Source organism: Mesoplodon densirostris, chromosome 2 (genome assembly GCF_025265405.1).
Source record: "Mesoplodon densirostris isolate mMesDen1 chromosome 2, mMesDen1 primary haplotype, whole genome shotgun sequence".
Classification (NCBI taxonomy): Eukaryota; Metazoa; Chordata; class Mammalia; order Artiodactyla; family Ziphiidae; genus Mesoplodon; species Mesoplodon densirostris.
This window is the reverse complement of record NC_082662.1, coordinates 446,374-461,128: the sequence shown is the minus strand read 5'-3', so window position 1 is coordinate 461,128 and position 14,755 is coordinate 446,374. Positions and strand designations below refer to the sequence as shown.

The window sequence follows — 14,755 nt, the reverse complement described above, 5'->3', positions numbered from 1 at the left end:
CAGCGGTGACAGGCGGGGCGGGGCGGTGGCGCGGCGGCCTCGTTCCGGGGCGGGCGGGCGCCGAGTGCGGCGCGGCGCGGCGCGGCGCGGGCGGGCGGGCCGGCTGGGGATGCCGCTCGGGGCGCCGCGGTCCTCCTGCCAGTGAGCGCCTCGCGCCGCCGCAGCCATGACGGTGGAGTTCGAGGAGTGCATCAAGGACTCGCCACGATTCAGGTGCGCCCCCGGGGCGCGGCGCGGCCCTTTGTGATCCGCGGGGTCGCCGCCCCTCGGGGCACCCGGGGCCGCCGGGGGATGGGCGCGGGCGGGGGCGCCGGTGCCACCTTTGTGCCCGGCGCCGGGGCCGGAGGCGAGAGCAGGAGGACACGTCTTGTACAAAGCCCGCAGCGCCCCGGCCCGAGAGCCCGGAACAAAAGATGCCCCTTGTGCTGGTCGCCGCGCGCGGAGGGTGCGCGCGTGGGGCGGGGCGGCCGCCGGCGCGGCCACCTCTCCGTGGGAGTGTCCGCCCCGCTTTGTGTCTGCACCTTCGTGCTGGCCAGCTGCACAGGGCTGAGACCTAGCCCGGCGCTGCAGCCTGGCTGTGGCCAGGGTCGTCTGGGTGCGTGGGGCTTCTGCCCATGGAATCTGTCTTGGTCCTCGTGCCCAGAGCAGTCAAGGGGGCAGGCAGCTGGAGCCTCGGTTAGGGCCTCGGGCGGCTGCTTGGCAGGAGTGACCTAGGCACCTGGCGCGGTGGGGGCTGACAGAGCAGACTGGGTTCCAGGGACTGGTGGAGGTTCTGCGCTGTGGCCGGGCCTGGGTTTGTGCTTTTAGTCCTTCCTGGGAGTGCAGGCGGGCTTATCCGTATGGACACGTTCATGGTGCGCGCGCATCTGCTTTAACGGGGCACCTCCCGTGTGTCAGGTGCTCATGCTTGTGCTCGTGTTCGGGTGCACACGTGTGAGTTCTGCCCCCCTGCACCCTCCCTTGAGGTGCCAGACCTTGGACGTGAATGTGTGGGTGAGCTGCACCCCTGGACTGGCTGCTTGATGCGTGCGTCCAGACTAGTGCTGGGTGCACACACACGTGTGCATGTGTCACCTCTGGGTGTGAATACAGATGCATAGTGGGTGTGTATCATAAAAGTGTGAGTTTAGGCAGTAAGCATACGTTAGTTTGTTCCTGTGTGGATCTCAGCACGGGGTACGTGTTTATACACGTATCCACAAGTACACCCGTCTGCGTGTGCGCTGCGCTGCTGCGTGCATGCACGTTTGATGGCATGTGTGCATATCTGCCATGCCTCTGCACACTCGCACTTGGCCGTGCGTGTGTGTGCGTGCGCGTGCGCTGGGTCTTTGGGGTGTGTTAGCCAGAGGGCCTGTGTGTGGGTGTCTGGTGGGCCTCAGCATCAGTGCCCTTACCCCTGACTCCCTAGAGCCAGCCCCTTGCCCAACCGCCACACAAGGGGTCAGCAACAAAGGCCAAGGAAGGCTGGATGAGGGGTAGGGGTCGGACCAGAGAGTGGCCCCAGGTCCTGGGCAGAGTGCTGCGGGCCACCCTCTGTGTTCTCCCATTTTCTGTTCCTGACTGCTTGAGGGAGGGGGTGTAAGCGACTCGGCACCCGTGATCCTGGGCCCCCAGCACGGCCCAGGCGGCGGGCGGAGGTGTAGCCAGGGCCTCAGCTGGGGACCTGGTCCTGGCCGAAGCACCGCAGCATCACCCTGGCCCCCGGCTGCGGAGCCTCGTGCTCCTCCTCCCCGTCGCGGTGGGGCCCAGGCCCAGCTTGTCCAGTTGGATCAGGGCCACTGGCACCCCATTCACCTCCAGGCCTTCCCTCCCACACCAGCCTGCTCGCCGGTGGCACCCACGGTGTGGCAGTGGGTGCAGCAGCGCCTGGGCTTTGCCAGGTTTCCTTTGAGATCTCGTGCCCAGCCAAGCCCGGGCTGAGGTCCAAGGAGATCCCCCGACCTTGGGCCACAGAAGCTGCACTGGGTGGGTTTTGGTTGGGCTGAGATGTGATGGCTTTTGAGGCTTTTCTGGGGTCCCCTTGTCAGCGCCGCTGAGCATGTAACCTGGACTTCCTGGAGGCCAGCCTGGGGGCAGGGGGTTAGGGCGGGGCCAGACAGGAGAGTGTGGTCAGCGATGCGGAGCCCCAGCCCTGGGAAGGGGGACCCTGCCTATGCGCTCTTGGCCTGGGGGAGCCCCACAGCCCCGGATGCACGTGGCTGGAGGGGTCCAGACTCTCTCAGACCGGCGGGGTGCTGCCCACCCCTTGTTCTTGGTGCCCCCTCCCCTGGGTGGGGCTTCAGGCGCTGAGTCATGGCTCTGGTCGGGGAGCTGGCCTCACCCTCTTCCCCAGCATCCAAGCTGTTGAGGAAATCCTGGAGGGAGAGCAGGAGAGGAGGCCTTGGTCCATGGGGGTGGGGAGGAGAGACCTGAGGGGAGTGGGGCCCCCGGGACGGACTCTCTGCTGAGCGCCCACCTTGTCCCCATGAGCACACTTGTCAGCCTCTGGTGCATCCCACCCTCACCAGCTCTCTAGGGACCAACCCCCCATCCCGGCCCAAGGGTGACAGCTCTCCACGCAGCTGGCCAGGACAGTTGGGGTGGCTGGGCCTCCAGGAGCCGCGTCCCCGTCTTCTGGGTGGGTGGTCCTTCCCTTCTCTGGGACCCTCGGCAGGGGAGGGGGAGGGGGAGGCTGCAGCAGCCGTCAGGGTCCTGCAGTCTCGGGGGGGCACCTGCGGGCCGTGGGCTACCACGGGTCCAACCAGACGTCCCCTTTGACCCCTTCCTTCTCTGGAACTCCGATGCCCCTCAGCCCGTGGGGAAGGGATAGGGGCTGCTCAGAGAGGAGGAGGGTGGTGGGACGACGGTCCAAGGTCCCTGACGGGGCAGCCTGGCACTCACCCCATACATCCTAATTGAGGGCATCCCGAGCTGCACCCTGCGTGAGGGACTAAGTCCCTCCCCCCAGGCCTGGGAAACCCTGGAACATGCCCCTCCTCTGCCAGCTGCGGGGGCAGCGAGGGGCCAGCGAGGGGCCGCTAGACCTGGACAGCCTTCTCTCTGCCTGGCCCTGCCCTGGCCCTGGCCCTGCCTCTGGCCGGAGCTCCTTCCCTGTTGTCCCTGGTCCCCAGAAGGCCAGATGGGCCCAGCTCGCCAGCTGAGTGGGGTGGGGAGGGCAGGATCCTGGCCCTATTTCCCTATTTCCTGTTCCCGGAGTGTTGGGGGGTGTCACGTGCCTGATCCATCTGCCTCTCGCCTTGCCTTCCGGGATTCTCCGTCCACTGGCTTCTCTGGTGATGTCAGACATTAACTCTTCCCTCCCCAAGGCAGCCCCACTGGCAGGCCGCCCCCGTGGGAGTGGGCTCCTCCAGGGTCTGGCCCACTGCTCCTGCCTGGCAGACAGGGCCTACTTGGTATTCTGAGCTTGGGGAGTAGGCAGGAGGTAGGGGCACGCCTCTGCAGGCGTCTCACGGGGCCACAGAGCTGCTGAGACAGGTCTGCCCTGGGGCCTGCCAGCCCCAGGCCAGGGTGGGCTGCAGCAGAAGCTGAGGGGTGGGGGGGTCCAGATGGGGTTCGCAGTCAACCCTGAGCCCTGGAGAGGTGCAGGGCCTGGGCCAGGGCGGGTGACCAGCAAGGCCCTGCATGTGCACCTCCACGGGGCCCCGGCCCCTCCCTCTGTGCTAGGGACCTGTCTGACCACCCCCTTCCCGCACCCCCCCACCCCGTCCACAGACCCCAGATGGGGGCGTCACAGCCAACTGGGCCTCTGTCTGCCTGGGGTGGCAGTGGGCCCTGGTGGCTCTGCGACTCTGGAGTCACGGTCCCAGTCCTGCCCCCTCCCCACCTCCCTCTTCCATCCCCCCTCACCGCCAGCCTCCACCTCCTGGTCTGTTTGAGGGGCACGTGGAGGCAGGTGGGCCTGCAGGAGCCAGTGGCCATCGGCAGAGTAGCCCCTTCCCACTGCTGACCCCTTTGGGGAGGTGCCCGGGAGACGAGGCCGAGCTGAGTCGGTGGGGGAGGCTCGCTGCAAGCGGGGCTCCAGCCACCCTGTCCCTGTTGCAGGGCAACTATCGACGAGGTGGAAACGGACGTGGTTGAGATCGAGGCCAAACTGGACAAGGTGAGGGGGACCTGGGGGCACACGGAGGGCCCGGGGCTACTGTCCCTGCCCCCCGCGCGGCCCTGGCCCAGCTCACCCACGGCCACCAGTGTGAGCGCGAGTGTGCGTGTGCACAGCACGTGGGCCTGTCCATCACCAGCCTGTCACACCCATACCGGGGTGTACATTCCCCACACACACCTGTGTCTGCCGGGTCTCCTCCCGCCAAGCCAAGCAGGGTGGGGGGCCTTGGCAGGGCGCAGGGGCAGCTGCCAGGGGGCTCTGCCTCCAGGTGCCTGAGTTAGGGGCCAAGGGCACAGGCAGGAGCGGGAGGAGGGCACCGGCTTCAAAGCCAGAGGGAGGAAGGAGGGGCGGCGCCCCTGAGCCCCTCGCCGGCTGGCCCTGCTGACCCTTTTCCAGGGCCCCACGCCCCCCCGGCCCTGGGTTCCCTGCTCCTGGCTTCCCTCCCCCGCTCCCACCTCCCACCCTGGAACTGAGACCTGGGGCACGCCAAGCTGTCCCCCAGCGCCAGGTGGGCTCAGGAGGGTGGGCAGGCGGGCGGGCAGTGGCCTTCCCTTCCCGCCCGGGGCTGCTCGGGGGCAGCTGTGTCCCGGGCACTGACGGACCCTGAGCTGAACCCGGCTGCCCGTCCGGGTCCCGCCCGAGTGGCCTGGCCTCTTGGTGCTGTGAGTGTTGCCCACCCGTCGTCCCGTCTGCAGCTGGTGAAGCTGTGCAGCGGCGTGATCGAGGCTGGCAAGGCCTACGTCACCACCAACAGGCTCTTCGTGAGTGGCGTCCGTGACCTGTCCCAGCAGTGCCAGGGCGACACCGTCATCTCGGTGAGGGGGCAGCTGACCTCTGACCTCTAGTCAGGGGTGGGCAAGGGCAGGCAGCCCCTCAGGGTGCCCTGGCCTTGGGAGCAGGTGGGCGTCTGCGCTGGGCTGCGGGGGCTGCTCTGCGGCCTGTGGGCGGGAGGTGCCGGACACTGGGGGCACAGCCGTCCCATCTGAGCAAGGGTCTTCCCCCACCCACCCACCCTGCCCCCAGGAATGTCTGCAGAGGTTCGGAGACAGCCTGCAGGAGATGGTCACCTACCACATGGTGAGCCCTGGCTGGGGGGTGGGGGAGTGGGGGGCGATGGGGGGGGCGGAGGGGAGGAGAGGGGAGGAGAGGGCAGGGCCCACCCACCTGACTTCATGATCGGTTGTCCCATCCACCCCCATCCCAGGCAGCCCCCGCCCCCACCCCTGCGGGCTCCCTGCAGGCCCCGCCCAGCCTGGAAGGCTCTGGGCTGGCTCCATGCGCTAGAGCTGAGCTGGCAGGGGCGGGCGGTGGGGGAGGCCACGTTTCTGCTCCTGCAGTCTGGCTGGGGGTGGGGGGCACATCACGGAGACACTGCTGTGTCCCAGGTGAGGGTCGGACAGCCAGCTGGGAGGCACCTCGACCCTGCCCGGGGCTGAGGGCAGTGGGGGCTTGGGGTGGGCAAGGCCTTAGAGGGTCATCCAGGGCCACCCGGCAGGGGTCATGGGCCAGGCGACGGAAGTATCTCCCAGGCTGACCCCACAGCTATCGTATGACTCCCAACCCCGCTGCTACCCGGACTGGGTCTGCGTGACCTTGAGCCCCTCAGGGCCCCCACTGTGGACACACAGAACAGACTGAGGCACACGTGGGTGGTCAGACCGTGGCCTGGAAACCAGAGCCCCAGACTAAACAAGGGGCCCATCCCCTGTAGGGGAAGTTCAGAAATAAACCAGCGGCGGATGGCTTGTTGTCCTGCCCCCATGTGTCTGTCTGTCTGTTCCTGGTTAGGCCCCAGTGCTCTCTCTGCGTTGAGGGGTCTGATTCTGGGTCCAGCCAGTGCTGCAGGGAGGCCCCACCCTGCCCCCAGGCCAGATTTGGGAGCTCCGGCGGCATCTCCATCCCTCTTACCGCAGGGCTGGGCATCCCCCAGGTGGCCTCCCAAGGCCTGGGCGATGGGTGTCCCTCGGGACTCTGTGTGCGCCTGCCCTGTCCGGGCTGATGTGGGGTGGACCATAGGAGGGGGTCCATCTGGGACAGCGATGGCTTCTGGTCCGGCTGAGAGCCAGGTGGGGGGACGGGCAGGCGGTCACAGCTGTCGTCTCTGGCCGCCAACCCAGGCCTGGGGGCCCGTGACCCTGTGAGGCTGGCTCTGTGAGGGTGGGGCTGGACGGGCCTTTCCCTGGTTCTCACCTGAGGGGACAGGGGCCTGGCCTCTGGGGTCATGTGGGGACAGACGCCTGACACCCGCACCCTCCTTTGCCCCCAGATCCTGTTTGACCAGGCCCAGAGGTCTGTGCGGCAACAGCTCCACAACTTCGTCAAAGAGTGAGTGGCCCCGAGGGAGGCCTGACCTCTCCCGGCCCCGGGAGGTGTCAGGGTGACACCCACGCTGGAAGGGGGAGCAGACGCAGCTACGCTTGATCTGGGGGGGGTCCGGGGGCCTTGGCAGGGTCTCGGCTCAGTGCTGTGTGTACAGCTGGGGACCCCCCGAGTGGAGAGTCTGGAGTCCGGGGTGAGGCTGGGGGTCCCCCCAGGCTGGACCAATCCTGGGAGTGAGGTTGTGAAGGGGGAGGGGCCTGAGGAGGAAGACGCAGGGAGCGGTGGCTGGCGGGGGCGGGGGGCGGGAGCGGGGCAGGAGGCTCTGGAGCACAGAGGAGCTGGGAGCAGGGAGGGCATTTCCTAGAGCTGGGAGACCCTGTGTACACCCCCTTCGGACCCCCTGACGTGACGCCCACCGGCCTCCAGAGATGTGCGCAAGTTCAAGGAGACTAAGAAGCAGTTCGACAGGGTCCGGGAGGACATGGAGCTGTCCCTGGCAAGGAACGCCCAGGCCCCGAGGCACCGGCCCCACGAGGCGGAGGAGGCCGCGGGTGCCCTGGTCCTCGCCCGGAAGTGCTTCCGCCACCTGGCGCTGGACTATGTGCTCCAGGTCAGCCCCTGGGCGTTCCTGTGTCCCTGCAGACAGGGGGCTGGTGTCTGGAGGGGCCCCTGTGGCTTGAGAAAACTTGAGATGCTTGGGAACGGACATGGGGGGCGGATGCCCATGCAAAGGCCTGAGGTGGGGATGGGCCAGGGACAAGCCAGGGCTGTGGGCTGCAGGGGGCGGAGGCCTCGAAGGCCTTGCTGAGGCAGGGCTTGGAGGGACTTGGAGCAAAAGGGAGAGAATCTGTGGCGTTCCCTATGGGAGGGGCCCAGTGTCCTGAACTGCGACCATGAGAGCATGGATGGGCACCAGTTCAGGGAGCCGAAGATGAGCTGGAGGTCTCGGGGGACCACAGCACCCTGAGTGGACAGTGTGGCGAGGCCCAGGTCGTGGCCCAACCTTGGCCCTGACGCCCCTTCACCTGTTCACTCCTCCCCTGGCAGATCAACGTTCTCCAGGCCAAGAAGAAGTTTGAGATTTTGGATTCTGTGAGTGCTGGATGAGGGGGAGGGGTTGCCCTCAAGTATAGGCACGTGCCGCAGGCGTGCTGGGTGTGGGTGCAAAAGCTGGGGCCCCAGCCACTGCCCCTGGGGCGGGGCCTCACCTGCGTGCCCCCCACCCCCCAGATGCTGTCCTTCATGCACGCCCAGTACAGCTTCTTCCAGCAGGGCTACAGCCTGCTGCACCAGCTGGACCCCTACATGAAAAAGCTGGCGGCTGAGGTGAGCCTTTGGGGAGGGGGCCCCGGGGCCAGCTGGTCAGGGGAGGGGGTCCACGTCCCTCTCTGTGCCCTTCCCCACAGCTGGACCAGCTGGTGATCGACTCGGCAGTGGAAAAGCGGGAGATGGAGCGCAAGCACGCGGCCATCCAGCAGCGGGTGAGGCCCTGCAGCCCTGGCCGCGCCCCGAGGGGCCCCGGGTCCACCGCCCCTCACCCCGCTCCACGCGAGGACCTGGGGGGCCCAGCGCACAGACACGCGCCCCGTCCCTCCCCAGGCCCACCCACTCTCAGGCTGACTCTGATCTGTCTTTGAACTGCAGTCAGAGGCGGGGGTCCCCACCCTCAGGGTCTCAGCACAGTGGAACGGTCACTTAGACACCAGCGCCAGCCCCCTCAGCCCACAGACGCTGGGGCTGCAGCTGGGACGGGGATCCTACTGCGGCCTCGTCTGGCCGGCCACAGCTGGCCTGGCGCGGCCCGGGGCAGAGACGGGCTGCGGGGCGGAGCTGACAGTCCCCAGCCGGCAGGGCGGGGGCAGGGCTGCACTCACTGGTTCTCTCCCTCCTCCCGCCTCTCCTGCTCTCGCCCTCAGACGCTGCTGCAGGTGAGTGGGCGCCCACCCTGGGGGGAGGGGGCCCCGGTGGGCAGGGCCTCTGCCCTTCCCGCCCCGCGGCGTTTCAGCACCAAGGACACCTCCACGGCCCCGGCGCAGCTCCCAGCGCGCGCGGCCCGCTCCAGCGGAGGTGGCTGAGCTGGGACCGCGTCCCCTGCGTCCCCTACGGGGGCAGCTGCAGCTGTCCCTTCCCGCCCCCACTCAGCCAGGGGAGCAGGTGGCTGGGCCTCCTCTCCCACTGCCGGGCACCCAGGACAACGCTCAGTGTCTCCCCAGCCCGCGTGAATGGAGCTCTGTCAGGCTGGCCAGAGCAGCCCAGCTGGCGACATGAATGGGGGACAGCTTCCTTCCTGATCCCAGAGCCTGCTGCTCTGCCAGGCTGGGGGGTGGGGGCTGGAGCTCTCCGGGCCCCCAGCTGTGACGGGAAGCATTTGCCCCCACGGGGTTTCGGGTCAGGAAGCGGCTGTGAAGACCCCCCCTCCACCTTGCCTCTGGGGCAGCCCGAGAGGGCGGCAGTGTCCCCGCAGCCGCGGGTGGGTGCTCACTGGGGGCCGGGCTCCGACCACCCCCAGGACTTCTCCTACGATGAGCCCAAGGTGGAGTTTGACGTGGACGCTCCCAGTGGTGTGGTGATGGAGGGCTACCTCTTCAAGAGGGCCAGCAACGCCTTCAAGACGTGGAACCGGTAAGGGAGGGCCCTTCCTCAGGGGGTGCAGGGCAGACGTGGGGCCGGCCTGGCCTGACCCCTCCTGGCCCATCCCCCTGCCCAGGCGCTGGTTCTCCATCCAGAACAGCCAGCTGGTCTACCAGAAGAAGCTCAAGGTGCGCTGGGCCCAGGCAGCAACGCCCAGGGCCTTGGGGTGGGCAATTGGTGGGGGGCGTCACAGGGCTGAGGACGCTGATGGGCCCCAAGGCCCGAGTGGCCAGGGACAGAGGCCACTCAAGTCTCAGCCGGTCCGTGTCTCTTGAGTGGAGCAGTGGACGGGCGGTCGGTGCGGGGCAGGGCTGGGTGCTGAGTGCACGGGCCACGGCGGTGCCGCCCGCAGGACGTACTGACCGTGGTGGTGGACGACCTCCGGCTCTGCTCTGTGAAGCCCTGCGAGGACATTGAGCGGAGGTTCTGCTTTGAGGTCGTGTCGCCCACCAAGTGAGGAGGCCCAGCCCAGGGCGGGTGCGGAGGGAGCCCCTGCCCGCCCGGCCTGACGGCCCCCTCCCCACAGGAGCTGCATGCTGCAGGCCGACTCGGAGAAGCTACGGCAGGCGTGGGTTCAGGCTGTGCAAGCCAGCATCGCATCCGCCTACCGGGAGAGCCCCGACAGCTGCTACAGTGAGGTGGGCCCTCCAGCGCCCTGCACACGCGTGCACAGCTCCCGCAGGCCACACGCAAGCACGCGTGTGCATTGTGTGTACGCGCACATGAGTGTGTGCACACGTGCGGGCGCAGGCTCGGGCCTCAGGGACCTCGGCCTGTGCCGGCACCTGCGTCTGGGGAGGAGGAGGGGCTCCGCTGGGCAGACTGGGGCTGGAGCTCCCATAGGGCTGAGCGACCCCTCACCCTGTCTCCAGAGGCTGGACCGCACGGCGTCCCCGTCCACCAGCAGCATCGACTCTGCCACGGACTCCCGGGAACGTAGCGTCAAGGGCGAGAGCGCGCTGCGGCGCGTGCAGCACGTGGCCGGGAACGGCCAGTGCGGCGACTGCGGGCGGCCGGACCCGCGCTGGGCCAGCATCAACCTGGGCGTGCTGCTCTGCATCGAGTGCTCGGGCATCCACAGGTGGGACCCTCGGGTGGCAGGTGGGGCGTGGGGGCCGCGGCGTGCCCTGACTCCCCTCCCCCTGCCTCGCCATCCAGGAGCCTGGGCGTCCACTGTTCCAAGGTGCGGTCCCTGACCCTGGACTCGTGGGAGCCGGAGCTGCTGAAGGTGTGGGGGGCCATCACAGGCCGCTTGGTGGCTGGGGGCGGGGGGCGGGAGCCAGGTCTGCAAGCTTGGGGGGCGTTCGGTGAGCTGCGCTGATGCCCACACCACCCTCTCCTGCCAGCTGATGTGTGAGCTGGGAAACAGCACCGTGAACCAGATCTACGAGGCCCAGTGTGAGGGGCCGGGCAGCAGGAAGCCCACGGCCGGCAGCCCCAGGTGAGGTGGGGGCAGCCTGGGCGGGGCCAGGGGACCCCCGGCCCCCGAGCGCAGCCTCACGTCTGGTCCTGGTCCAGGCAGGACAAGGAGGCCTGGATCAAGGACAAATACGTGGAAAAGAAGTTCGTGCGGAGGCCGCCCTCGGCACCGGCCCGGGAGGCCCCACGGCGCTGGCGGGCGCAGAGGTGCCAGCGCCACCGCAGCTCCCCCCGTGCGCGCACCACCCGCCGCAGCCAAATCCGGGTGGAGCCCGTCCCGCCCTCCGTGGCTGCTCTGTGCTCAGGTGGGAGGGGCTGGCAGGTGCGCCCCAGCTCACAGGCCTGGGCAGGACGTGAGCCTCCAGACCCTGGATCCCAGGGAGGCCGGGGTGGGGGGGTGGCAGGAGGGGTGGGCAGGGCTCACGGGCACCCCAAGCTCTGCCCACCGCCCACCGCGGCCTGGTTCCCGCCCTGCAGGCTCCACGGAGCCCAGGTTCCGCAGGGACTCCCTCTTCTGCCCGGATGAGCTGGACTCCCTCTTCTCCTACTTTGACGCGGGGGCTGCTGCAGCCGGTCCACGCAGTAAGTCCCCTGCTGCCCACCCCCCCACACACCCCTGCTCAGCAGGAGCAGCAGGGCAGGGGCCAGGCCCGCTCGCCCGGAGGGCGGATGAGTGCGGGACAGCCGCGGCCACTCGCTCAGGGACCGGAGGGACGGGCTTTCCTCGCAGGAGGGACTGGTCTGGGGATGGGGAGAGTTTGGAGGTCAAGCAGGGCTGAGGCTGGGATAGTGTCTCGAGGGGCCGGGGGTAATTTGGCCACTGGCTTGGAGGCTGGGGCCATGACCCTCAGGAGTGACGTGGGCGCGTGTGCTGTGTGCACACAGGAATGTGTGTGTAAGGGCGCGACTGTGCACACAGGTGAATGCCTGTGAGTGCACGGGCATACGTGTGTATATGCGTGGGCGTGTGCCCATGCACGTGTGCACGTGCCTGCTGGGGGCCGGACCAGATCCCGAGAGACCGCTGTGTGCATCCTCCCCAACCCCTTCTGGAGGTCGGGGGGCAAATGCTACAAGTCAGCGCTCTCCCCGTTAACCGTCTGTCGGCACCCACTGGCCTGGGGCACGTGGGCAGAAGGCGTAGGTTGGGGCCAAGAACTGGTCGGGCTGCTGGGGTGATGGAGGTCCCCTCGGGCAGCAGAGGGCGCCGTCTCACCATCCCTCAGCCTGGTCTCATCTGTGAGGTCTGCCCTCGGGTGAGCAGGGCCAAGTTCGCTCGCTCGCTGTGGCCTGGGGCTGTGTCTGGGGCTTGGCAAAGACCCCGCCTCTGGGCGGTGACCGCCCCGCCTGCACGGGCCACAGCTAGGGCTGACGTGAGAGGGCGGACTTCCACCTGTGGCTGTGCTCCTGGGGGACTGGCGATCCTGGCTCCCTCAAGCTGCTACTTGATTCTCTCCCCTTTCCTCCCATCCTGGGCAGGGCTCCCCTCTGCCTCACCCCCCAGCATCCCCCGGAGGGTGGGTGGGGTGCCAGCCCTGCCCCAGGGCTGTCGGAGCAGGCAGCAGCGCTCAGGGCCTCCTCTGCTTGCGGACCCTGCAGGTCTGAGCAGTGACAGCGGCTTAGGGGGCAGCTCGGACGGCAGCTCGGACGTTCTGGCCTTCGGCGCGGGCTCCGTGGTGGACCGCGTCACTGAGGAGGGTGGGTGCGCAGCTCCCCAGTCCCGGGCCACCTGTCCCCCACCGCGGGCCGGGTCAGCGGCCCTGACCTCCCCCTCCTCGCAGAGGGTGCCGAGTCGGAGGAGTCCAGTGGCGAGGCAGATGGAGAGGCGGAGGCCTGGGGCCTGGCGGATGTGCGCGAGCTGCACCCCGGGCTACTGGCGCACCGCGCGGCGCGCGCTCGAGACCTCCCCGCACTGGCTGCGGCTCTGGCGCAAGGAGCCGAGGTCAACTGGGCCGACGCGGAGGATGAGGGCAAGACGCCGCTGGTGCAGGCCGTGCTGGGGGTAAGTGGGTGCGGGGTCGCACCCTTCCACGGCGCGCACGCGGGCCCCTTGCCCTCCGCTGAGGACCGGGCTTGGTCCTGCTGGGGCGCCCAGGGTGGCGTCGGGGTGGGGTTGGGGGGTATGGGGGTGGGGGCAGGGGCCCTGCAAAGGGCCATTTCTGTGGCTCCGCTTGGTCTGAACCCACCCCCCACCCACCCCCCAGGGTTCCTTGATCATCTGTGAATTCCTCCTGCAAAACGGAGCGGACGTGAACCAAAGAGACAGCCGAGGCCGGGCGCCCCTGCACCATGCCACGCTCCTGGGCCGCACCGGGTAAGTCGTGGGAGGGCCGGCCCCTTGCCCCCTCTCCCCCACCCCCCCTCGCCCCCCTTGGGCCCGGGTCACCTGCCAGGGCCCGCCCCGACCTGCCCCTCCGCCCTCAGCCAGGTCTGCCTGTTCTTGAAGCGGGGGGCGGACCAGCATGCCTTGGACCACACGCAGCAGGACCCACTGAGCATAGCAGTTCAGGAGGCCAATGCAGACATCGTCACGCTGTGAGCACAGCACGGGGGCGGCGGGGGGGGGCGCGGCGGGAAGTGGGCGGCGGGTGGAAGCGCCTCACGAGGCCCTCCCTCCTCCAGTCTCCGTCTGGCGCGCATGGCCGAGGAGATGCGTGAGGCCGAGGCGGCCCCCGGCCAGCCGGGCCCCCTGGCTGGCAGCAGCCCCACCGAGCTCCAGTACCGCAGGTGCATCCAGGAGTTCATCAGCCTCCACCTGGATGAGAGCTAGGGTGGCCGGGCCTTGGCGGGACCCCACCGGCCCATTTCCTGAGAGCCCCGGAGCTCCTGGAGCCTCACTGCCTGCTCCACCCGCCTCGGAGCTGCCCTGACCCCCACGGCCCGGAGCAGGACCCCGGCACTGAGTCTCCTGAAGCTCCATGTCTCCCCCGGGAGGCGCTGCATCACCTCACCCAGGGACCCTGTGTCTTCGGGTGACCCCTCCCTAGGGGGCCTGGGTTGCTCGTGTCACAAACCACTCTCAAGGCCCCACGTCGCCTCGTGCCCCTCTCTGCTCCCCCAGGCCCGTGTCACCTCGTGCCCCTCTATCCCTGGGGCCCACTCCGCTTGGTGCCCCACTCTGCCCTCAGGGCCTGTGTCACCTTGTGCCCCCACTTTACTGCCCAAGAACACTGACCTGCTAGTAGGGGCCCTCCCACACCCCCGGAACCCCTCCACTAGGCCCTGGGGCTGGTGGCTGGCCACCAGCACGTGGCGAGGGCAGAAGGGGCCGCCCATCCAGGGGATCAACCCGCGTACCTCACTTAGTGACCCCAGCACCCGGGCTGGGCTTCTTGGGTGCTTGGGGGGCTCTGGCCTGGGGCCTCAGCCCTGGCTGGGTGCGGATGTCCCGAGGCCGTGTGGCTGGCCACGCAGGCCCTCGTGCCCCGCAGCCCCACCCATCCCCCCCGCTTTTCCCACAGCGGGTGGCAGGGGTGTGGCTCTTCCCACCCCTACATGCGACATCCTTTGTCACGGACTGAGGGGTTTTCTACAATGACCTCGTTCTCACTTTGTCTCGCGTCTTTTCTCTGGACTCAAGGACCACTTTGACCCCCAGCTCTGCCTGCTGCTAGGGGAGGCGCCTGCAGCTCAGGCCTGCCCCCTCGCCAGCCTTTCCCCGCCCACACCTCCGGCTCTGCACATGGGGCCTCGGCTCACTCCCCAGGGCCCTCTGATGCCTTCTGCATTCCCCTTCCCAGAGCCCTGGGGCACCGGCTGGGCCTCTCCCCAACTCGGGCCCTCGGCCAGGCCTAGGCCAGTTGGTTGCTCACTATGCAAAGACTGCCCAGGGAGGCCCCATGGGCAGCAAGGTGGGTGCGAACTGGGCTCCCAGCTCCCTCTCCTGCTGGCTGCGGCCCCTAGAGAGCCTTCCTCTCTCCCTGCTTGAGCTCTGCCCCCGCCTCCCGCCCCACTGCCTGCATCAGGGCCTTTGCTGTGGCCTCGGCTGGCTGGCGGGACCCACCTCCGCTCCAGATCACAGTTAATAAACGGCCGCTTGCACCTGCCACCTCGCCTCGCCCACCTCACTCCGCTCTGTCCCGGCTGGGGAGGGGGGGTCCTCTGTGCCCCCTGCTTTCCCCAAGGGGAGGCCCTGTGTGGGACAGCACCCGTCGTGCCCCCAAAGCACGTAGTAAGCCAGAACCCTGATGGAAGCCAGGGCTGCTTTTTTTTTTTTTTTTTTTTGCGGTATGCGGGCCTCTCACTGTTGTGGCCTCCCCCGTTGCGGAGCACAGGCTCCGG

At 68.6% G+C, this 14,755-nt stretch overlaps 1 protein-coding gene across 1 annotated transcript; it reads left to right on the top strand.

Annotated features, from left to right (window-relative positions):
- Positions 1 to 84: 84 nt before the first annotated feature.
- ACAP3 (ArfGAP with coiled-coil, ankyrin repeat and PH domains 3) lies at positions 85 to 14,028 on the top strand. The gene is made up of 23 exons (XM_060088767.1): positions 85 to 213; positions 4,045 to 4,102; positions 4,801 to 4,920; positions 5,129 to 5,182; positions 6,372 to 6,430; positions 6,851 to 7,034; positions 7,472 to 7,516; positions 7,655 to 7,750; positions 7,831 to 7,905; positions 8,934 to 9,046; positions 9,132 to 9,183; positions 9,408 to 9,508; positions 9,582 to 9,693; positions 9,928 to 10,136; positions 10,214 to 10,283; positions 10,402 to 10,496; positions 10,574 to 10,779; positions 10,952 to 11,056; positions 12,074 to 12,172; positions 12,256 to 12,476; positions 12,679 to 12,788; positions 12,899 to 13,009; positions 13,097 to 14,028. The coding sequence occupies exons 1-23, from the start codon at positions 167 to 169 to the stop codon at positions 13,242 to 13,244; spliced, it is 2,490 nt and encodes an 829-aa protein (XP_059944750.1). The 5' UTR covers positions 85 to 166; the 3' UTR covers positions 13,245 to 14,028.
- The last annotated feature ends 727 nt before the right edge of the window (positions 14,029 to 14,755 follow it).

Excerpts from the sequence above, each read along its gene's own strand:
- ACAP3 (XM_060088767.1), top strand. The coding sequence starts at position 167 with ATGACGGTGGAGTTCGAGGAGTGCATCAAGGACTCGCCACGATTCAG. Across the intron at positions 7,035-7,471 it reads CGCTGGACTATGTGCTCCAG|ATCAACGTTCTCCAGGCCAA; the intron begins GTCAGCCCCTGG and ends CTCCCCTGGCAG. Across the intron at positions 10,137-10,213 it reads GAGTGCTCGGGCATCCACAG|GAGCCTGGGCGTCCACTGTT; the intron begins GTGGGACCCTCG and ends CTCGCCATCCAG.